This window comes from Trematomus bernacchii, unplaced genomic scaffold (assembly GCF_902827165.1).
Source record: "Trematomus bernacchii unplaced genomic scaffold, fTreBer1.1, whole genome shotgun sequence".
Classification (NCBI taxonomy): Eukaryota; Metazoa; Chordata; class Actinopteri; order Perciformes; family Nototheniidae; genus Trematomus; species Trematomus bernacchii.
The window spans coordinates 4,669,786-4,693,086 of NW_022987656.1; the positions used below are offsets into that span (position 1 = coordinate 4,669,786).

Below are 23,301 nucleotides of genomic sequence, written 5' to 3' on the forward strand. Positions count from 1 at the left end.
GATGATGAACTCGTTGCACCCGCACTGCGAGGGGGACCCAAGTTCCCATCAGCAAAAACACGTCGGTTTGCTATCCTGGCTCCAAAATGGTGGAATGAGCTCCCCATTGACATCAGGACAGCAGAAAGCCTACACATCTTCCGGCGCAGACTGAACACTCATCTCTTTCGACTCCACTTCGAGCGATACAATTACTAACAAAGAATTACTAACAAAGCACTTATATACTAATAAAGGACTGGCTTATCTAAAGCCAGTTGAGTAGCACTTGAAATGTTTTGGCTCTATGAAACCTGATGTACTTATATGTTTCTGTTTTCTTCAAGTTTGTATCTTCTTGGTCGAATGCACTTATTGTAAGTCGCTTTGGATGAAAGCGTCAGCTAAATGCAATGTAATGTAATGTAACTTTTTATTAGCTTAACATTAGCTTGTAACTGACAAATTAAAGAATACTCCAGTTGTTGATATCAACTCTCAACTCCAAAACCACCAGAAGTTGCTAATTGTACTGTGAAATAAAACTTGAAGTATTGTGTCCACAAGAGGATTATCATCATCAGAACAATAGCAGATTCCGGAAGTGCTTTTAACAAAAAAAGTAGAACTGTCAAACAGAGTCTGACTAGAGCAGTTTACAATAAGCTAAAAGCCACAGCAAGAGGTGGAAAAAGTAATCAGATCTTGTACTTAACCTGTGAAACCCCATCCCTGTTTTTCAGGTCTCAGGCTCGAAAATGACATTTCCAGAACAAATGACCATATCTTCCCTTCTAAAAGGGGAAAATTAATAATCTTTTTTCTCAAAGTAATGATAAACCTGTGAGTTGGATGTAGAAAAGTCAGAATCAATATAGATGTTTTTTATTTTAAAGAAAACTCAGATTGAACATAGTAAAAAACTGTAAATTATAGTGTCCGTCCAAAAATATTTTTTTACTTATAGTGAAAAGTAAACCACCCTTGAATGATGGGATGGTAGACTAAAAGCTTTAGGAATCCAAAGTACAACATATAATAAGTACCCTGTATCAAGATTGATGCAAAACAAGTGACATTTGACCTTTTTAGAGGTTTAGCAAAGAAAACTCCACCTCTGGGGTCATTTGGGTGGAAATGGGCGTTTTTGCCGTTTCTCTGGAACCCATTGGTCGATTTTGATGATTGACATCTCTTTTTAACCGTTAGAGCCAATAGAATCGAAGGGGAATTTCCACATACACACGAACGTTACCATTGTGAAGTGTGGGCTATGCGCACGCAGTTTCCCCAAATCGAAACCTGTCTCACGCTCTGAAATCTGAAAACTTAAAAGTAGATTTATTGCTGATGGATTATCAGAAATCATTTCAAAGTGACACAGACACATTGGATTAACCTATGGATTAACCTTCAGCAGCGTTTTTATCGTTTTAATGCCATTGAACACAACTTTTGATCAGACAACGACAAAGGTAAGACATATTGCCGTTTTGGCTACCTAGCGCCACGTGTTGTGATGTCTGTTTTTGTTTATAATGTTGCGAGTTCTTATCATGGAGTGATGATATATATACCTATTGATTCTGTGTATTCTCACGATGCTAATCGATATGTTGGATGTGCAGTTACGATAAGTAATAAGGGTGTTATACCGTGTTTTCTGTGCAAACGGCGTTAGCATTTTTTCGCACGGGGCTAATTCAGAGGCTCAGCGTTAGCTTTGTGTTTTGTTTTGCATTACATGGATATGAAACATTCATAGTTTATTAAATATTAAGAAGCCCTCAGACGCTGTTTCCTGCAGATGATGTGTTTTTCCCCCCGGTGGCGGGGGGATGGGGTTTAACAGGTTAAGTAGAAGTACAAGCATGTAGGAATACTCTGTTAGAAATGCAATCATAATGTAAATAAACTGTACTATCTACCTGCAATCATAATGTAAATAAACTTAAAGTACCAAAAGTAAAAGTAGTCATTGTGCAGATTGTCCATTTCAGAATAATATATATGATATATTTTATAATTATTGATCATTAAAGTGTTCTCAAAGCTGGTAAAGGTGCAGCTAGTTGTAATGACTTTGTATACTGCAGGGTAGCTTGTGAATTTACTCCAGGGGGGTATACTACGAATCTAGTTCAACATATCCTGGATATGTTTTGAGTTATCCGGTAAATCCAAAAAAAAAAAACGCTCTCGCTAAACTGTCCTACGACGCTGGCTATCACCTCGATCGCAAGCCAGCCGTGTCCTATCTAGTTAGGTGCGCGTTCACATAAAATGGGTGGAATCTGGAGCATTCGACCAATCACAAACATGGACAAGGCTAGAGCAGCGTACTTCACAGCGGAGGAGCAAAGTGTTATAATGAGCCGCTTTGAGGACTTCAAGCACATGATAAAAGTTAAAAGCAACACGGTTGCGGCTGCCAAAAGTCGCCAAAGTGGTTGGCAACAAATTGCTGACTCTGTGAATGCGTAAGTAAATTATGTCCTTTGTAACAGCGTGCACAGCTGCACATCTTTAAAAAGTGTATTGGATGCACGGCAGTCATGTCACGCTTCCAGATACATTTTCTAGTTCAGCGGATAAATAGTCATTAAAATACCAAATTGATCATTGAGTGGCAGCCTTTTTGTCTTTATCATATCATCACCCGAGGGTCACAAGTGGACTTTGAGCCATGCTTTAAGCCTAATGTTTTTTTTTATCCTTTTAATTTATAGCATTTATTTTTAATTCAAGCTGTACATGACATTTGTCGTTTCGTTTTTCAGATGTAATCCCGGCGGCTCCAAAAGGACCTGGGAACAGACCAAAATAAGAACATCCTTCAATCTGGTAAATTTCCCTCTTTTGAGATCTTGAAAATACACGTTTTGTATTGCTTCAATTCGTCTGTGTTTCATAACTGTATCGGAAAGCGGTCAAATTTTTTCCCAATTCTTGCAGCCAACAAGAAAAAAAAGGACCAGAGGAAGACAGGAGGGGGCCCTCCTCCAGCAGAGTTCACCCCTGCCGAGGAGCTGGCCCTCAGCAACAATGAGGGTCGGCCCTTGATGGTAGGGGTGGAAGGGGGGTTCTCTACAGACCCTGGTTGCAGCAGCTCCCACCACCTTTATATACAGGGTAAGATTCAGAGAGCTTGAAACAGCTGCGTTGCTATAAAACACAATTATATATCTATTTTTGTGGGAGTAAGTAACATGTATTTTATTGTTCTGCAGATGATGGGAAGAACGTGGTGTTGCTGCCCCCCCCCCAATCAACAACTATACCTCATACAGAGGTAACGTAACCTTTGGTATGTCACCTTGAGCTGAATATGGATCAAATAGACCATTTACATTTCTTCTTCTTTTCAGGGGGGCCTAGATGAGGATGACACACTGTCAGAGAGCGCAGAGATGGTGTGGACACGTTGCTTTAATTGATTCTTTCTGATTACTTGCACATGGTGGTGGTCTGCACATGGGACAAAAAACTACTGTGTATTGAAAATATATTTGCTTTGCTCAATTCGCAGGAAGAAGGAACTCTTCCTCCCCCGCAGCTACAGGTGCCGATTCCTCCCCCGCAGCTACAGGTGCCGATTCCTCCCCCGCAGCTACAGGTGCCGATTCCTCCCCCGCAGCAGGTGCAGATTCCTCCCCCGCAGCAGGTGCAGATTCCTCCCCCGCAGCCTGGGCCCTCATCTAGGCCCTCACGACAAGTAATTAATTAAACAAAATGTAAAAGTATAGTCAAGTTTAAATTTGTCAGCTTTCTTGCTGTGAGCCATGCTTGAATGTTAAAGCAACATATATGTGTTTCAGGCTGAAGCAGACACTGTGCGGGCCCTGTACAAACGGACCCTAGTCCAAAGCATCCAATTGAATGACCTTCTCATAGAGCACCAGAAGCTGTTGATGGAAAAAACAAAGCTGGAGGTGGAGAAATTGGAGAGAGAAAGACAGGTAATTTTGTAACATTCAGTAATTTTTTTTCAAGTCAAATGAAAGGTGCATAAGGTGACCTTTACATCTTTTAGGATACCTAAAACACAAATCCCTTTTGTCTTTAAAGAAAAAGTAAACCAAGAAATATGTTTTTTTTTCTCTTTTTCCGTCAGGAATACCTCACAAAATAAAAACTCCGACATAAATCACCCAAGGTCTCTCTCTCTCTCTGTGTGTGTTCTTTTGTTATTGGCCAATATAACATGCAATAGAATCTCTGACAGCCCTGCCAGTAGGGTAGTCCAGGGTGATGGGGTCTACCACATCAGGAGGTTGGGGGATTGCATGAGGGGCCCTCTCATTCCTCATGGTTGCAATGTTGTGCAGCACAACACAGGCCGTTATGATGGGAACCGCTCTTTCAAGGGCCACTCTGAGCCCTCGCAGGCAGGTGAATCGGGCCTTCAGTTGTCCAAAGGTCATTTCTATCCTGACCCTGGTTTTGGTATGGGCCACATTGAAAGTGGTTTGTGGCCCTTCACCAGGGTCAGGATATGGGGTCATTAGGAAAGGCTGGCAGGCATAACCCCTGTCCCCGAGCAGCACTCCACTGAAGACTCCTGAAGATAAAGGAACATTTCCATAAGTATACACAAAAGGCAGCTTAAGAAGCACAAAACAATAAGAATGTACAGTTGCCATACCCTGTTCGAGTTTGTGACACAGTGATGACTCTGAGAAGATCCTTGAGTCATGGACTGACCCAGGCCACTTTGCATCAAGGCTGGTGATGAGACACCTGTGGTCACATGTGGCCTACAAAAGAATTTGGGGTTAACAAGCCTACTTCCACAATAAGAGCATCTAGTCAGTGTAGCATCAATGTTCATTTGAAATGAGTCCATGTTATAGAGAAAGATAGTCCAAGTGTGAAACATGTACTGTGTGAATATTTAAATGTGTGATTTCCTTTAATCACCCAGACTTCAATGTGTGTTCTATAAGTGAATGTGCAAGATTTACCTGAATGTTGAGGCTGTGGAAGGATTTGCGATTTACATAATCGCCTTCATTTTCTCCCAGGGACGCAGAGATGGGTATGTGTGTACAGTCTATACAGCAAAGCACCCTGGGAAACCCTATGAAATAGTAGGTTGCATTTATTATACAACAGTGTACAGGGACACAAATTCAGCCCGGGACGTTCAGACGCACCGGCCCATGCGTGCGGACCACCCTTTAGCCCGTTATAGGTTCTGATTGGCTCTCTAGGTTGGCATTCTAGCTTCTGACTGGCCATCGGGACGTGTACGTCATAGGAACAACATTCACTGTAAATATATAATCACATACCTGCCATGCTGTAAAACCCCTCTTTGATCATCTGCGTGGGACATGTGCCAGGAAACACAATAAAGGACTCTGCGAGCCCTGTCAGAGCTTGTGCGACCTTATGAATAGCACTGCAGACTGTATTCTTGCTGAGGTTCTCCGCATCACCCACAGAATACAAAACACTTCCGGTCGCAAAAAATCGCAAAGCAATACATACAGTCTGCGGCACTGTAAGGGCACAACTCCGATGTGTGGCATTAGCAATATGTGGCTCAAGGAGCTGACAAAGATAAGTCAGCCCTTCTGACGAGAACCTGTATCTTTCATACAAATACTCTTCAGAGAAAGCCAAAGGGTTTATTCTTTCCCTAAAGATCCTCTCCCGCCTGAGAGCGCCTCTCGCAATCCGAGCTCCGAGCTCCACAGTGTTTTCGAGAAAAGGCGACGTCATTTTCACAGAGATTTCATTGGTCGATAGGCGGAGCTTTTATAGGCTGAGCTCTTATCCTGGAACCTATCCTGGCTCCGGAGGATAGCCGTTCAGAATAAGTTATCTAGCCCGCTAAAAAGTGAACCAGCTTCGTAGGACCGGAAGAAACCCCTGAAGTTAGCTTGCTAAACGAAAATCTTGATTCGTAGTATACCCCCCAGGTCTAACTAAAGTCTGATTGGATAAATAAAAGTGTTGGATATATTTCACATCATTAATCCAAGATTGTAAAATAAATAAAGGTAAAATAAATACATGTAGTGGAGTAAAAGTACAACATTTTCTTCTGAATTGTTGTGAAGTGGAAGTACAAAGTAGCGAAACATGTAAATACTCAAGTAAAGTACAAGTACCTCAAAATGTTACAGTACTCGAGTCAATCTACTTAGTTACTTTACACCACTGGCCGCAGCCACATGTCATTGTAGTTAAACAAGGAGCCTTTTTTTATAATAGGAAGGCAACATTATAGAATAAGTATATTCATGTATTTTGTTTATTACTAAATGTTGCATTTAGTACATTTGGTATATATTTTTTTTAAATGTATATTATAATTTATTATTATTATTATTATTATTAAAACTCAATAGTATTACAAGTAGGGCTACAGAACTGCATATTTTGGGGAATATATCATCACGTACATGATAAAATTGTAATAAGAATTTGTTCTTAATTGATTTTCCTGGCTAAATAAAGGTTCTACTACTACTACTACTACTACTACTACTATGAGTGCACCCTAAAACTAGACGTCTGTATGACAAGAATTACAAACCAAGCTAACGGTAGCACCAGCGGCAGGGAGAGGCACAGTGTGAGTGACCCCTAGATTCCACCGGGTCCGTCTGCGCCGCGTTGCGGTTTTGGTCCGGCCTCCTCCGGTGTCATACCCTACCAGGCGCGTTTCAGAAGCATTTCAGAAGCGGAGCGTCTTGCCTGCCGGCTCGCAGTTTTTGTTGATTTGGGCATATTTCCTGGACAGGCTAATTTGTACAGACAAAGTTAATAATAACTGTAATATTCCAGTTATAAACGACATGAATCAAAGATGTGTTGCTGTATTTTAGTGGTAAAAAAATGCATTCATCATCATAATTATTCTATATATATAATTGACACAGTGTCTGTAAACCGGAGGAGAACGCTGGCATTTCTCCTCCTACTTGAAAGACTACGGAGGGATAGGGTCTGCAAAATTAGTTTGTGTGTTTGTGTGTGTGTATATATCTATATATATATATGCTCTGAACGTTCCACTTCCTGCCTGCCCGATGTTGATAATTTGTGATCTTCTCGCTCCCAGGAAAGAAACTTAAAATAACGAGACTAATGGAGTCTCTGAAAAGGTTCAAATGGGTAGTTTAATTAAGTAACGTGGTTAAAGAACAAGCATGGTGAATGGAGAGACAAAGCCGGTGTTGTCTTGAGGGAGGCTGCAGCGAAGGGAAGCGAGCGCGTTATCTTTCGTCCTGCCTTTTTATCCACGTCTCGTTGTCCCCCGCTGTGCAAATAGTGGGTGGCCCCCTACTCATTTGCCGGTTCGATATCGCGAGAGCACAGATGATTTCGACATTGATATTCTCTGCCTACTTCCTTAAGCATTTTCTCCTCATTATCTCTGTCATGACTTTCTATTTAATACCTTATAAACAGCTGTAATACTTAGTTTAGAAGTCCTAGTGGTTCCGCTCCGGCACAGTTCTTATTTTACGGAAATTCCCTCTGACGTCATAGCTTCTCACGTATCTGTAAACACTACGATCGACTAGACCTTCATTTAATATTCAGCAGTAATAATATCTTAACGTCTATCGATGTAGTGTTAAAGTCCGTACGTTTGTGTGTAACACTCCAAGTCATTTTCACTTTACATTCAGAAAACGCAACATTAGTCACAAGCTAACCAGATAAAGGATTTTTCAGAATAAAAGCTTGGCATTGATTTCCTGAGAACTTCCGGGCTTTTCCACAATAAAACAGCTTTAAACTGACAATATGTTTTAGACTGAATTATGCTGTTTAACATTGATTTTAATTTCTAACAATCCCTCCTTTCACACCATTTAAGGTGTGAACACAATACTAAAAGTAATAAGTTCTTCATCTGACTGCTTTTAAACTGACGGTATGTTTTAGACTAAATCATGCCATAAAACATTGAATTTTAATTTCTAACACCGACCTTACGTTACGGCTGCGCCGCGACAAAAATAGGATTCGATCCTAATTTTAGAGGAGCCCTGCGCCGAGACGCTTCTGGGCCGCTTCTGAGCCGCTTCTGGGACGCTTCTGAGCCGTAACGCGCCGCGTGTGGAGGAATAGCACCCATTGACTAGAGTGGCCGCGATCGCCGCGATCGCCGTGAGCACCGCGGCGCAGCCGTAACGCGCCCGTAACGCGCCCGTAACGCGCCGCAGACGAACCCGGTGGAATCTAGGGGTTAGGCGAGCTATTAACACTGGGGCTGATGCAGCCGGTATAATTGCCTGTCGGTAACATTACTATTATCTCAATTTTCTCGGGGCCACTTAACTCGACACAGCAGCAGACTGTCCTTCACGTGGTCCAGTCTCTGTAGGTATGTTTTATTACACTGTCTGCAGTATCTTGGTAGTCACCAGTGTCTGTGTAGGCTGCTGGTCCACATGGTCAGACATATACTAAGACAGGGCAGCAAATGAAGGATAAAATGAGGTTTCTACTTCAGAAACAAGTGTTCCTATTGAGGCCAAAAAGAGAATTGTCCCTGTATCCTTTATGTCTGTGCTAGACTGTGGTGATTTTTTATATATGAATGCATTTTCTATGCTCCTAGGATACAGTCTACCATGGGGCTCTGAGATTTATTTCAAACCTTAAACCCCTTACGCACCCTTGCTCCTTGTATGATCGATTTGGATGATCTAAAGGCTACTCTTGGTGTTCTTCCACTTTATCTACAGATTTGTATCTTTCGGGAAAAAAAGTGTGGGAACTCTGTTGGGTTCAGAATTCCAGAAAAGACAGACAACTTCTAAGTTTAACTATTTATTGTAAAGAGAGCAAAATATATATATTACTTGGCCAAGGACTCATCACGTCTTTGGGAATCACAGGCAGCAAAGCTGTAATCTGCAACCACCAAATCCGTCAAGAGCCTCGAACCTCGTGCGACAATACATTTTATTACACAGGGCGTTGCCCGTACATTTATGATTGGTCAAGACTAGCTGAAGAGATACCATGGTTTAGACTTGGTTCTCTTTGGTTGGTGCGCAGACTCAGATAGAGTCTCTTGGCAACACAATCCTCCAATCAGCATTCGGCCGGCCTGTGGAAGTCCCTCCCTACTCTGGCACCATCATACTAATTTGTTTTCTCTAACGTTTCTTCAGATATAGCGGGAAACCATAATGTTGTTTCCTAGCTTTGCAGGGGAGCGCGGCTCCCATACAAAGTCAAGGCCGGTGCGATGTGCTGTTCTGACTACCTCTTTGTGTTCTCTCAGTCTCTGCACTCGACCTTGCTACTTTCAATATTGCAAGCTAAACACTTTCTCATGTAACTTTTCCCTTCGTTCCTGTCCTCCCCATCAAAACTTGGGGGGGGGGGTGATTGAGTCTATTTATTCCAAAGTCACAGCCACATAAATGAGCACAATAAGCTTATAATGTAATAATAAGAATCAGTCTTTCTAATGTTATATAAAAATAGACTCCACAACTCTTAAGGCTATTCTTGGGGTTCCTCCAACTTATCTACAGATTGATATCCTACGGTAAAGTACGGGAACTCATCGGCTTTGCTCTGAGGACTTGTTTTTACTAACTGTCCCAAAAGTCCACACTGAGGAAAAGGGCATTTAGTTATGCTGTCCATGTATTCAAAAATATCTAGCATCCCGCTATATACTCCTTTCTGTCCTGGAGGAATCCCCTGATGAAGTACCTGTCGTGGCTCAGTCCAAAATGTTTTTCCCTTGAGTTGACCTCTTTGGTCCTTTTTGAAGTACCTTGTCACATAAAGCCATCTCCAAAAGATGGAACTTTTCTGCTGTTCGTTTTAGTGTTGTTGGCCACCCAAATGTCATGGCAGATGTGATGGATGTACCGAATAAATACAATTAGCTTTGCCTTGTTGCCTAATGACCATGTCCCTGCAGCTACAGCGGTGCTGTATGTAATGAAAACATTTCTTACGCTATATTAGGTGAAGGAGATATTACCAACATGAGATATTTTAATTACAGCAGCTCCATTGAGTCCTTACCAGGAACAGTGCCCATCATAGCAAAAGTAGTACCTGCAAAAAACAGAACTGTTGTCTTTATATCAATGAGCAGAAAATCTTTTTGAAATGAAATATGAAATGTTTTTGATTTAGCTGAAGACGGTTGTACAAAAATGTAAAGTATATATTATTTTATGGACATTCTGCATTTCCTTTAGCTCTTGTAAGCTAACACTTCAAGCGGCTTATTGGCGTACTTATCGCAGATTCTGTAGCTATATTTTAGTGGAAAAACTCACTCAAACGTTCTCAAAATACGAGTACATGTTGGGGTGACAACAGCTATGGAGATACTAAAGGGGAACCACTGGAAATGTGATTAGGCAACTTGTGTTTTTATGTTGTTTTTCCCCCATAAGCGTCTGTTTCTTTGGAGAGACACCATGAGGCTAATTATTGTTTACTTTTTAGTATCATACAACTAGCATACTGCTTTCCACTGCAAACCTTTTTTACTTTTATATATGTATATCAGTAAATAAATCCAATGTGAAAACTGCGGTACAGAAAAGTCTTAAAAAGGTCAACCACCCACCACTGTTTCACAAAGCAAATAAAAGATACATTCAGAATAAAGCATTAGTATGCATAACCTTTATACAAAATAAGATTCTTAGTTTGTGTAAAACAGTTCTGCTCCATGTGTTTTGCCTCCGTCCTGTTGCAGATATTTACAGAGAAGTGGTGAAGTATTGCAGTATAACTAGTCAAAAAGTTTGGTCTTTGCATCTTGTCTGTCTTCTTGTATACATTTCATGTTTCTGGTTCTGTGCCGACATGCTGTTCCTGGACTTTAATCTTGACCCAGGTGTCCTCCACATGTGTGAATAATAATAATACATTTAATTTATATAGCGCTTCTCATCTGCCAAGACAAATCTCGAAGCGCTTCACAGCAAAGGACACTGATACCATTTGAGAGATTAAACAAATAATAATACTACAAATAAAAAATTAAAACAAAATTAAATAAAAATAAATAAGTAAAATAAAAGTCGGAGATAGCGATAAAAATGGCAATACTCCAGGTGTACCATGCTCAAAGTTTATTGGAAGGCCTGCCGAAAGAAGAGGGTCTTAAGGCCGGTTTTGAAGACCTCGGTGGAAGGGGCAGATCTCAGCTGATCTGGGAGGGAGTTCCAGAGGCGCGGGGCGAATGAGCAGAAGGCTCGGTCTCCCATTGTTCGGAGACGTGTGCGGGGGATGAGGTCACAGAGGTATTTTGGGCTTTGTCCATTCAGGGCTTTGTAAGTGAGGAGCAGAACCTTAAACTGGATCCTGTAGTGGACTGGGAGCCATTGTAGTTGTGCAAGTATGGGGGTTATGTGTGCAGACCTTTTTGTACCGGTGAGAACTCTGGCTGTACTGTTCTGGACAAGTTGCAGGCGGTTGATGTATTTGGCTGGGAGACCGGAGAGGAGTGCATTGCAATAATCTAGTCTTGAGAAGACGAGTGCATGAACCAGTTTTTTGGTGTCATCAGTTGAGAGTGAGGGCTTCAGTCGGGAAATATTTTTCAGGTGAAAGAAGGAGGTCTTGGTGATATGTTTGATGTGGGCTTGGAAAGACAGAGTTGGGTCAAACCTTACACCGAGGTTGGTGACAACGGAGGAGAGAGAAATGAGCTGACCATCAAGGGAGGGGCTGATGTTGGCGGCCTTGGCAAGCTGGTCGGTGGTGCCTATCAGGATTGCCTCAGTCTTGCTGCTGTTGAGCTGGAGGTAGTTGGTGGTCATCCAGGAGCGGATGTCTTCCAGGCAGGTGTTTAGGGTTTGGATAGTATTGGTGGGGTTGGGTTGTGTTTTGATATAGACCTGGGTGTCGTCAGCATAGCAGTGGAAGTTGATGTTATGTTGTCTGATGATATGACCCAGAGGTAATAGATAGATTAAAAACAGGATCGGCCCAGGCAGTTGTCTTTGTGTATTTGTGAATGAAGCGCCATCTCATGGTTAAATCCTGAAATTTAACAAATGGGAAAATTTGGCAACGCCCTCTTAGGAAATAGTGGGAGGGCTTTAATCTCCCAGCCACTGGGATCCGCTGGGTTTTCGGTTGGAATCCGCTGGGTGGAGTCCTATCTGGAGTGCTACATCTGTAGACCATAGAAATAAAACTTAACTTGAATTTTTTTTATTTTAAAGTTATTTTAAATAAATGTTTTTTTTCTTTTGAATATAACATCTCTATCTCTCGGCCCAGGTATCTCCCTGGGGAGATGGGAGAAGGAAGCCTAATGGTACTTCGGCAGGCAATGAGACCAGTAATTGGTTATCGATCTATAACAATAACCGCAAAGCTCATCTGTGAACAACAACTTATTCCAATGAAGGCAAACAAAGGGAGCAGCAATCGGTTTGTTGAGGACTCCATTAGTGATGCTCTGTGTCTTACAACAGACGGGTATACACACACACACACACACACACACACACACACACACACACACACACACACACACACACACAAAAGCTTTTATTTGAAGCTTTCACTCATTCTTTGTGCACACTTAACTAATAATGAATAAAACGTGCACAAAGGGATTGATAATTGTAGGAAAAGAGAATACAATAGTGACTTCTCTTTTATAAAAAGGCATTTTGATGGCTTAGAATCTAGAAATATATTATAACAGCCTACTGTGATTTTTTATTTCTGGAAGATACTCAAATATTGCAGAACAATATATCTGATGTAGCATTCCAACTGGCAGGCATCGACCCTGCTGAGGGGTTTTTGAGCCGGATAATGAAATCCCACCAGCTGAAGCTTAATCTGATTTTTGGCCTTGAGTGGAGGAGCTTTCGCTCTCCCTGACGGATGTTAGGTCTGAGTGTTCACTCCTTGTATTTGATTATTTTGTTTCCTCTCTGTTAGTGTTGGTCTACGGCTGTGATGAACTGCACAATGGTGAATATGTAAATACAAATATTTACTAGTGGGATTCTGAGTGACGTCATCGGCGTTAACAGCCGAATGAAAAAAGGAGAAAAGGCATTATAGTTTTTTTTGGCGGATGTGTAAAGATATTTTCATGAGTTTTGCAGAAGAGAGGGCAATTGTAAAGCAATGGTGTGTTTGTGTGTGTGTTGTGCCCCGTCAAAAGTGTTGAGTTCAGTAATAATTGTTTGTCTTGTCTCCCACTTCCTGTCTTATTTTGGTACTCACCTTTTGTGTTTCATTCCAGGCCCCTTCACTCCTTATCCTGGGTTGCGGTCGAATAGTCCAAATATCAGCTCCTGTCGTCTATCCCTATCATCTATTCCTTGACCTCTGTGTGAAACGTCACGGGGTTAAGGAATAGTGGATAGGAGAATTCAAAAGGACTTAGGAGAAGAGACTGCAGTGCTTTGAGAATCTGACTGCACTTTCACTATCCAACGTATTTATGATGCGCCAGCGGACGACATAAATGTGCGTCTGCTGCTGTGGGGAAACTATGGAAACTACAGTTTTCTATACAGCGGACTACAACATGGATGTATAATAAGAACGACGGACTACTGTAAACTCATCTAGAGACTCTGCACCGTGCTCTGATGCTGTTGTTTTATGCTTTATGAACTTTAGCCCCGAATGTTTTTTCTGTAGCCCCGGACAATTCTCCCTCAATAATATAATACATTAACCGTGCTTTACGTGAACCTCATCATGACACAAGAGAGGACGGCAGCACTGTAATTTCCCGTGTTCAGTGAATGCAACAGAGGCATGACACCAGACCAATCAGAGAGTTGCATGGAAATAAACGTGTGCTTGTGTCATTCAAGCTCGGCTCTGTGTGTGTGTGTGTGTGTGTGTGGCAATAGCGCATTTAGTGTGATAGAGAGAGAGAGGGGGGAGAGGGAGAGAGAGGGGGGGGGAGAGGGAGAGAGAGGGGGGAGAGGGGGAGGGAGGGACCGGTGTCAGCATGGACCATGTTGTTAGCATCTGGTTAGCTAGCTGCACTAACGGACATAAGGAGCTGTTTGTTCCACAACAAGCTGGAGGAGAGTCCTCTCCTCTCAGACTGAGAGACTCAGGTGAGCTGAAGGACTCTCTGAGTGTTTAGATAGTTAACTTTAGTCTAAGTTATCTCAGTGGGTCTCAAACGGTTTGGTCACAAATTATTCAAAAGATTATTTCCGCGGCACACCTTCATATGATCATTATAGTTATTAAAAAAAAGAGAATAAAGGAAAAACAGTTATGAAATACTATATGGCAGTAAAACAAGAATAGAGTTTAAAAGGGGAGTGATTAGTAAAATATCCATAAAGAAAAAGTACATCTGTTTACAGTTCTGCTTCATATGGGTGTTGAGAGAGGTATCCATAGATCTCTTCATTTTGCTCTCAAAGTGCACCAGATTGATGCATTTAACTTCAATATTTAAAAAAAAATCTTCCCGGGGGAGCATCCCCCCGGACCCCCCTAGAGGAGGTGAGCCCCCCACTCATAAAAGATACCACTTTACCGCTGCCTATATGCCGTGAGCTGATTATCTGACGGACGCTGGAGAGGACGCTGGCGTTGACTGTTCGCCGCTTCTCCGCCTCTGTTACCCTCTGTTCTTGCAAAAACTTCCGAATTGGACTACTGCCCTGCACTGCACTGCACTGCACATTGTTTTTAACATTTTTAACTTACTTTACCTTTTGCCTCCGTTGCTGGCTGTAGCCGGCTGCCCTCACTCAGCCATGTGAGTGTGCCGGGTGGCTACTGCTACCTGCTACATCGCCTATTTGTCTGTCTCCACCCCACGCAACAACCGTGGACTCTCTCTGCCTCCTGCCTTCATCTCTGGGGTGCATCTGTCCTGTCCCGCTGTTCACATCCTCCTGCCATGCCGTGGATCTTCCTCGTCTCCACAACAATCCTCCTCCTCTGTGCACCTAGCCTGCTAGCCGCTATCGCTGCTAACACACTGCTCCCAGCCTTTCCACCTGTCATCATGCTGAAATACTCCATCTCACAGCTTCTGTCACTCAACATCTCCTCCACCCCGTCTTCCATCTCAGTCATCAGACTTCTTGGACTCCTTCGTCGACCCCGCTACATTCACCGAAGCACCCGCCGCAGTTTTGTTTACTTTCAGCACGGACAATCCATACCATCCATCTGCTCTACCCAACGCACTGTCGCACACCTGACGCGTCATCAGAATGCAACTCCTACTGCTCCTCTTACACTCTCCCCCGCTCATCTACACTCCCAGCGGCATGAAATACCTGGAGCGGATCCCACTCCCCTCCGCCACCCAAAACATATAATAAGCCATTTCTCCCCACCATCAAGCCCCCCTCCTCTGCCCCACTGCCTCCCCTCTCGTGCCCACACCCGAGCTGCTAACCCAGACAACCTCATACCTATCCAGCCTGCCACCACCCCTCCAACCCCCCACTTGACTAATCTTGCCCTCCTCAATATCCGGTCACTCAACAATAAAGCCCACATCCTCCTTCTGTTTTTTTGTTTTGTTTTTCTCTGTTTTGTTTTTGTTTTGTTGTTGTTTTGTTGCCTGTCCTTGTCTGTCTACCCTTCCCCAAATGTAAAGCGTCTTTGGGTCTTAGAAAAGCGCTATAGAAATAGAATTTATTATTATTATTATTATTATTGTAACAGTCGCGGGTGTACTGTGTGTGTCCGTGTGGGGAGTGTTGCAGTAAAAAATGCCACTGTAGTGCCGCCGCCACTGTGGGCTAAGCCCCGAATGTTTTCAGGTCCAGGCGACGCCCCTGGTTAACGCAGTTGCAGGTGGGAATTATAAGACCGTGACACATCGAAGGCTGAAGGACAACATTAAAACAGAGAAACACGCAAGAGGGAAAATGGAGCGCTTTCTTGTGCGGAGCAAACCACCAACCACCAGTGCAGAGACTGCCGACAACCCACCACCGAAAGAAAAGAGGAAAAAAACTGTCAGCAGACAGTATCATGAAAGTTACCTGTCTTATGGCACTGCAGGCGAGCGGCAGATTTTCCCTACAAATAGACGAATCTACTGACATAAGTGGGGCTGCCCAACTTCTGGCAAACGTCAGATATGTTGATGCTGACTCTATCAAAGAGACGTTTTTCTTCTGCAAAGAAATGGAAAGCCATACTACGGGAGAAGATGGTGAATTACATCAAATCAAGGCCCCTGAAATCTCGCCTCTTCTCCCAGCTGTGCGCCGAGATGGGAGCCGACCACCAAAGCCTGATCCTCCACACAGAGGTACGTTGGCTGTCACGGGGGAAAGTCCTATCCCGTCTTTATGAGCTTCGGGAAGAGCTTTTGGAGTTTTCACGTGAACACGCTGTCCCACATAAAGACAAGCTCGCGGATGAGAGGTGGTGCGCCAGGCTGGCTTACCTCGCAGACATATTTGGGCATCTCAACGAGTTAAACGCCAAGCTTCAGGGCAGGGATGAAAACATTTTATCATCCACAGACAAGATTCGGGGGTTTATGGGCAAACTTATCCTGTGGCGCGAGGCTTTGGAACAGGGCTCCATGGACATGTTCCCGCTGGCATCAGCTGCGCCGCAGGCAGCTAGGGAGCACGCTGTATATGCCAAACACCTTCAGACCTTAAAAGAGAGGTTTGACCGCTATTTTCCACGTGTCGAGGACTATGACTGGATCCGAGACCCATTCCACCAGGAATTCCCAACAGAAAAGCTCACTATGAAAGTGTTAGGGTTTTGTATTTATGTTTTCTTTTTTCCACCTTTGTTTTGAAATGTTTCCTCCTTGTGTCTTCTCTGTTCCTTCTTCCTGTGTTTGCCTTCCTGTCGTTAGTTTCCCTGGTGTGTCTGATTGTCTGATTGTGTTCACCTGTTGCCCTTGTGTTTCTGCCTCCCTTACCCCAGCTGTGTCTTGTCTTGTGATTACCTCTCCCTGTATTTAGTCTTGTCTCTTCCTTTGTTCCCCTGTCGGTTCATTGTTGGTTTTTCCTGTCTCCCTCCATGTCAGTCACGGTTGTCTCTCCTGTCTCCCTCCATGTTGGTCACGGTCAGTTTTTGTACAACCTATGTGTTTCATGCCTTGTTTTTGTTCAGCTTTTAAAATAAAGCTCGCTTTTTGTTTCGAGACCTTTTACCTTTTTTGATAGTCTGCATTTGGGTCCTACCCTTCCACGCATCCTAACAGAAAGAGAGAGAGGAGTGCGCAGAGCTCCGTGTGGACCGCACACTGAAACTCAAATTTAGTGAGCTCCCACTGGATCAGTTTTGGTTGGCTTCTGCATCGGAGTACCCAAGCATCTCCCACCACGCGATTGAGCAACTTCTTCTTTTTCCCACTACCTACCTGTGTGAGTTGGCGTTCTCTACTCTGGTTTACATTAAGAACAACAGGAGGTCACGGCTCTCTGTTGAACAGGACTTGCGAGTGGCCCTCTCCTCAGTGCCACCAACGATTACAAAAATCTGCGCGCCCCGACAGGCACATGTATCTCACTAATTTGTAAGTCGGCAAAATATTTACAATAGCACATGTTTCAATGCTGATTGCTGAAATGTTACATTTATAATTTGTAGTTCAGGCCCATGGACAGTGCAGCTTGCTTGCATTGACAGTTCTCTGTGCTGAATTTCTGCTGAGTCTTTGCCTCATTTTTTATTTTGTGACCAGTCTGGTTTAAATGAGTGTGTTGCTGCTTTGATGAAGCCTAATTTGATAAAGTTTCAAATTAATTTCTGAAATATTTCGTTAATGAATATTTCATGAGTAATATAGTTGTCTTTGTCACATTTTATTTGGCATTAGTAAATAATTATGCACATTTACAGATATTTTACATGATATGAGTGATAACACGTGTTATAAGGGCTATTTTGCACAATAGGTGTGCCTTGAGATTTGTACTTGTCCTTTGGTGTGCCTTGGGCACAAAAAGTTTGGGAACCACTGATTTAGAGAATTCGAACGGCGTAGTCTTTTCATTATATCTGTGTCAGTGAAAAAGAAAACAATACAATATTATCTCTTCAACCTTTTACTCAAATTATAATGAAAGAAAAGCATTGAAACATTTGTTAAAAGGTCTGACATTGGATGAATGAAATAATTGTATTCATGGAATTTAAACCAAAGTATAGCTGCAATATAAGTTATCATGCATCTTGTCGGACGTCCACTGATTAACGTAGAGCGTTCACACAGGATCTGCTGGTCCTATGCGGCTGTTTGTTGATAAATTAATGTCGTCTTCTTCTGTTTGCTTTAATCGAGGCTACGTAGTTGTGCAGCGCCCCCACCGCCAGGAAATGTAAGTACTACAAAGACCCCTGTTAATTATGTGGAGTTATTTCCCGACTTTTATTATATACACCTCGAAGAAAAAAAAATATTGCAGTCCCATTAATTTATATCTGGTACATAAACACAAATTCTAACAGAAAGAATATTACATTTGAGAAAGAAAATAAACCCTGCATGCTTAATAAATGTTTTTCTTTTTTTAACCTGTTAAGCCCGAGAGACCCCGGTACCGGGGCACTGCCGCAACATCTTGCAGGAAACAGTGTCTGAGGGCATGTTCATTTAATAAAACTATGAATGTTTTATATCCATGTAACGGGAAGAAACTCATCTAACTGATCTTTTTTTTTTTTAAAGAAAACCCACAATGCTAACACTGAGCCTCTGAATTAGCAACGAGCGAAAAATGCTAACACCTTACTGCACCGAAAATCACTCACAAAACCTTATTTATCTTTTCACCACATCCAACGCATCGTTTCACATCGTGAGGTGACACAGAATCGATTGACATAGACATTACCACTGAATTATACGTATTTGCGACGTTATAAGCAAAAACGGACATCAAAACAGGTGACGCTAGGTAGCTAAAAATGCTAACATTTTTACCTTGGCTCTGTAGTCTCTCCAAAGTGGTCTTCAATGGCATTAAAACGATAAAAATGCTGCTGAAGTTAATCCATAGGCTAATCTAATGTGTCTGTGTCCCTTTGAAATGATTTCTGATAATCCATAAGCATTAAAACTGCTTTTCCATTTCCAGATGTCAAAGCTAGAGATAGGTTCACTCTGATGGAAGATTTCATGCGCGAAGCCCCCACCTTTTCTCTTCACAACGTGTGTGTGGGGGACTCCCCCTTCGATTCTATTGGCTCTAACGGTCAGAAAGAGGTGTCAACCATCAAAATCGAGCAAGGGAAGCCAGAGATATGGAAAATCCACCCAAATGACCCCAGAAGTGGTTTATTTTTGCTAAATCTCTCTAAAAAGGTCACATGTCACTTGTTTTGCATCAATCTTGATACAGGGTACTTATTATATGTTGTACTTTGGATTCCTAAAGCTTTTAGTCTACTAACCCATCATCCAAGGGTGGTTTTCACTATAAGCAAAAAATTATTTTTGGACGGACACTATAATTTACAGTTTTTTACTATGTAAAATCGAAATTTTCTTTAAAATAAAAAACATCTATATTGATTCTGACTTTTCTACATCCAACTCACAGGTTTATCATTACTTTGAGAAAAAAGATTATTAATTTAACCGTTTTAGAAGGGAAGATATGGTCATTTGTTCTGGGAATGTCATTTTCGAGCCTGAGACCTGAAAAACAGGCTCAGGGCTTAACAGGTTAACCTTTCATGGGAAAAAAAAGAATGTGTAATGAGTGAAAACCAAATACGCTAATATGCTATACCAGTGACTTTTAAAATGAAACTGACACAGTTAGGAAATTTCCACTTCAGGCACTTAAATGTTATGTTGTACATAATTAAGTATCACACAAAGAGTAATACATTTTGAGCAAAATGTATTAATTCAATTAAAACATTAAAAAGGGCTGAAGATGCTTTTTTTTTTAAATGTCATCTGAGTTTTGAAATAAAACCCAAGACAGTTTGGAATTTAATCTGTTTGTTAAACTCACAAGAAAGAAAAGATTATGTGGCCTGAGAAAACAGGGTGAGCACTGACACAGAATCAAAAAGGCCAAAATGCACACAGTTTACCTCACACACACCAGGAGAGATGCTAGCACAGAGTAAAGACTAAACGTCCCTGCTGTCAGTTTGCCCTGAAGCGAAAACACTGACAAATGCCAAACTCTGAAATGTGTTCCCTGTGACTGACCCTGGAAATACAGAGGGGGGACCGGCAGAGCAAAGAGAGTGCATTTCAAAAAGCACATGCAGTATAATTAAGCTCTAGGGGATTTAAAGACTGATAAGACTGCTTTGATCAGGTCGAGCCCTTGAATGTATCAGGCATTGAATGTCTGTATTCTGGAAGATATATTGCCCAGTTAAGGATATAAAACACTATATTTTACAGATAATCAGATAAATAGTTTGATATAGATACAGTATAATACGAGTGTCATATACAGTATAATACGAGTGTAAAAACAGTGCGATATGGGCGAACAATGGGTAATAGTAACATTTGTGTGTAACATGGGTGTAATATGCGTTTCATATTGGGGTCAAATGGGTTTAATATGGGTGGAATATTTGTGTCACATCTGTATAACATGAGTGTAATACAGGTGTAACATGGATGTTACATTGTTGACATTGTTGCTATTTTGCATGGCGGTAACATGGGTTTAATATGGGTGTAATTTAGATATAACATTGGTGTAATATTAGTTTAATATGGGTGTAATTTAGATATAACATTGGTGTAATATTGGTGTAGCTGCAGGATTTCTGCTTCAGAAAAAAATACCGCTGATACCGCTATTTTAATGTATTTTTCGGACACCTTAAAATACTGCCAGACTGGTGAAGCCATTTCGGCCAGCTTGTTATGCTGCGCACAGAGAAAAGTGTCATGTATTTTACGTCATGTTATCGGCTCTCCCGATCGGCATTTATAGAGAGCACCGATCGTTCGGCAGAGTGAATATCGGCCGATATCGATCGGCGGCCGATCGATCAGAGCATCCCTAAATATATGTGTAACGTGGGTGTTACATGGTTGTAATATAGGTATAGCATAGCTATAATATTGGTATAACGTGGATGTTAGGTGTAATTTGGGTGTAATATGGGTGTCGTGCTGGTGGAATATGTGTTAATTCATATATAAATGTATACCCTAAATGGGCAATGTAATTTAGGAGATTTAGAGTGAAAGTGTGTGTTTTTTTATTTTTTTGTTCTTCATATTTAACGTGCTCATCTGTCTCCACCAGTCTCATCTTTTGAAATACTAAACTTGGTGATTGTCTCTGCCATTAAACACCTAATTTACACAAAAGTTTGCCCTCAGAAGTTATAAGCATTGACTTTCCTCATTCAGTTCATTCAGTTCAGTCATTTCATCGTGTGCAGTCTGTAAAAGGTCATACTCTTGACTTAAGCCTTTCTTTTGGTCCTCTGGAACCCATCTTGACTAATTGTACACTATCTGTCTGAATATGCGTGTTATTTAACCAACCCGGTATCACGGCAAGACGTGAACATGTGACGATCTACCATGCTGGGAGACGTGAATATGTCACGGTTTCGTCCCTTCAAACGTGACAGTTACACAGTATTGTTAACATGGCCCAACCAGTGGAGAAATACCCGGAAGTGCCAAGCAAATGGTCTACCGCGCCTATTGGTCGGTTTTTATTGTCAAAATTAGATGTTTTTAATCGTCACACTCGATTTCGCCGATTTTCTTGTTGCCCTAGCTGGTCGACACCTCTTTTAGCAGAAACAAATGCTACATTAATGTATTAAATCGATGTTAATCCATGTGTGTGGATCATAGACTGTATAACAAGTCTGACAAACAGGAAGCACTGCCGCCAAAACTGAAAACGTGACGTGGATCATAAATATATCAGCAATTAAACGACATCTTACATTTCTTTTCACACAATACGTCTCCTTGCAGTATCGATACTAATTCGGCTGACTTTTATATTTGATCCAATTGGTAGACAGGTTATATTTACACCATAACGGTGCATGCCTCCAAACGTCATTTTTCCCGGAGGATCACACAGGCGAGATAATAGCGCAAGGTTTACAAGAGGCTCTCCTGTCATGGAACTTACCAGAGGCTCGTCAGGTGTGTATCACCACAGATAACGGGAGTAACATCGTCAAAGCTGTGAGCCTCAATAAGTGGAAAAGACTGCAATGTTTTGGCCACCGGCTGCACCTCGCAAGTAGGCTATCTGTCTGCCTGTTTTATTTTTTTAATATCAGCGATGTTACAACCATACTTGTCAACCCTCCCGATTTTCGCGGGAGACTCCCGATTTCATTGCCCTCTCCCGGGTTTCCTCCCGGGGTCATATTTCTCCCGCATTTCTGACATAATCAGATTTACTCAGTACTGTTTCCACTCGGACTTTAATACAGCTACACCATTGTTTGGTTTCCATGGTAGCGCGTCTCTGCGCGCAACTGAGGGTGAGTAAAATATATCACAGAAAACAGAACAAGAATCGACAACTCTACCCTCTGCTCACTCCTTTCCTGTATTTAATACAGGACCAGACCACACATATGCTACGCAAGGCAGTGCACTTACAACTACAATAAGCATGTTAATGTTAATCTAATACAACTCCGGCGATCCACTAGGAGTTTTAATCATTGGATGTCTGTTAAAAGATGAAGCTATTATTTCCAGATATAATTGTTATGAATGCCATAATCCCAGGTTCCTCTTGATTAGTTTTGTCAGTAATGATCCAATGTCATTGATGCTTAGTGAAAATGACAATACATGTCATTATCATATATATATATATATATATCTTTTTTTGTGAATATCTATTAATAATTGTACTATTTTAAATGTTACGTATTATTATATTTTTTTAAATATAGTTTGTATTATACATTTATTTGTATACTTGAGTTTGAATATAAGATATATATTGAACTGATTTATGTCAGTGATTATCCAATAGTTGTCAAAAAAAAATGTATATAAAATCGTATAATGATGCAACTTGTGATTTACACCCGTAGACATGTCTACCTGGAACCAATGCAAGTAAATCCTAAACTTTTTTAACATATAGAAATGATTAGGATGTATACGATAATTCATTACTGAGCTACTGCTACCCTCTACTACTGACGTTCTTATATCTTTAATGTATAGGCGGCGCGCAAGGCTCAGGTTTGGGAAGGCTAAACTACTTTTTTTACCTGACGCTGCCCGCCTCTGGCGTCTATCGTTTTTCCAACCCAGTTTAGATTTAACCACGCCTACTTCCGCATTACGCAAGCAACGATGTAGCTCTACGCCAGGGGTAGCCAACACGGTGCCCGCGGGCACTTGGTCGCCCGCAGGGGCAACGTGAGTCGCCC

The 23,301-nt window shown here is 41.8% G+C and overlaps 1 protein-coding gene and 1 long non-coding RNA gene across 2 annotated transcripts; one reads left to right on the forward strand and one right to left on the reverse strand.

The window, feature by feature from the left end:
- The first annotated feature begins 2,806 nt into the window (after positions 1-2,806).
- LOC117486619 lies at positions 2,807-3,545 on the forward strand. The gene is made up of 5 exons (XR_004556297.1): positions 2,807-2,823; positions 2,935-3,111; positions 3,210-3,271; positions 3,348-3,392; positions 3,509-3,545. It is a non-coding gene; the product is annotated as an uncharacterized LOC117486619 (long non-coding RNA).
- Positions 3,546-4,166: 621 nt separating this feature from the next.
- On the reverse strand, positions 4,167-5,706 carry LOC117486658 (putative nuclease HARBI1). The gene is made up of 4 exons (XM_034135165.1): positions 5,274-5,706; positions 4,944-5,059; positions 4,625-4,736; positions 4,167-4,540 (listed from the first exon to the last, which is right to left on the reverse strand). The coding sequence occupies exons 1-4, from the start codon at positions 5,704-5,706 to the stop codon at positions 4,167-4,169; spliced, it is 1,035 nt and encodes a 344-aa protein (XP_033991056.1).
- Between the last annotated feature and the right edge of the window lie 17,595 nt (positions 5,707-23,301).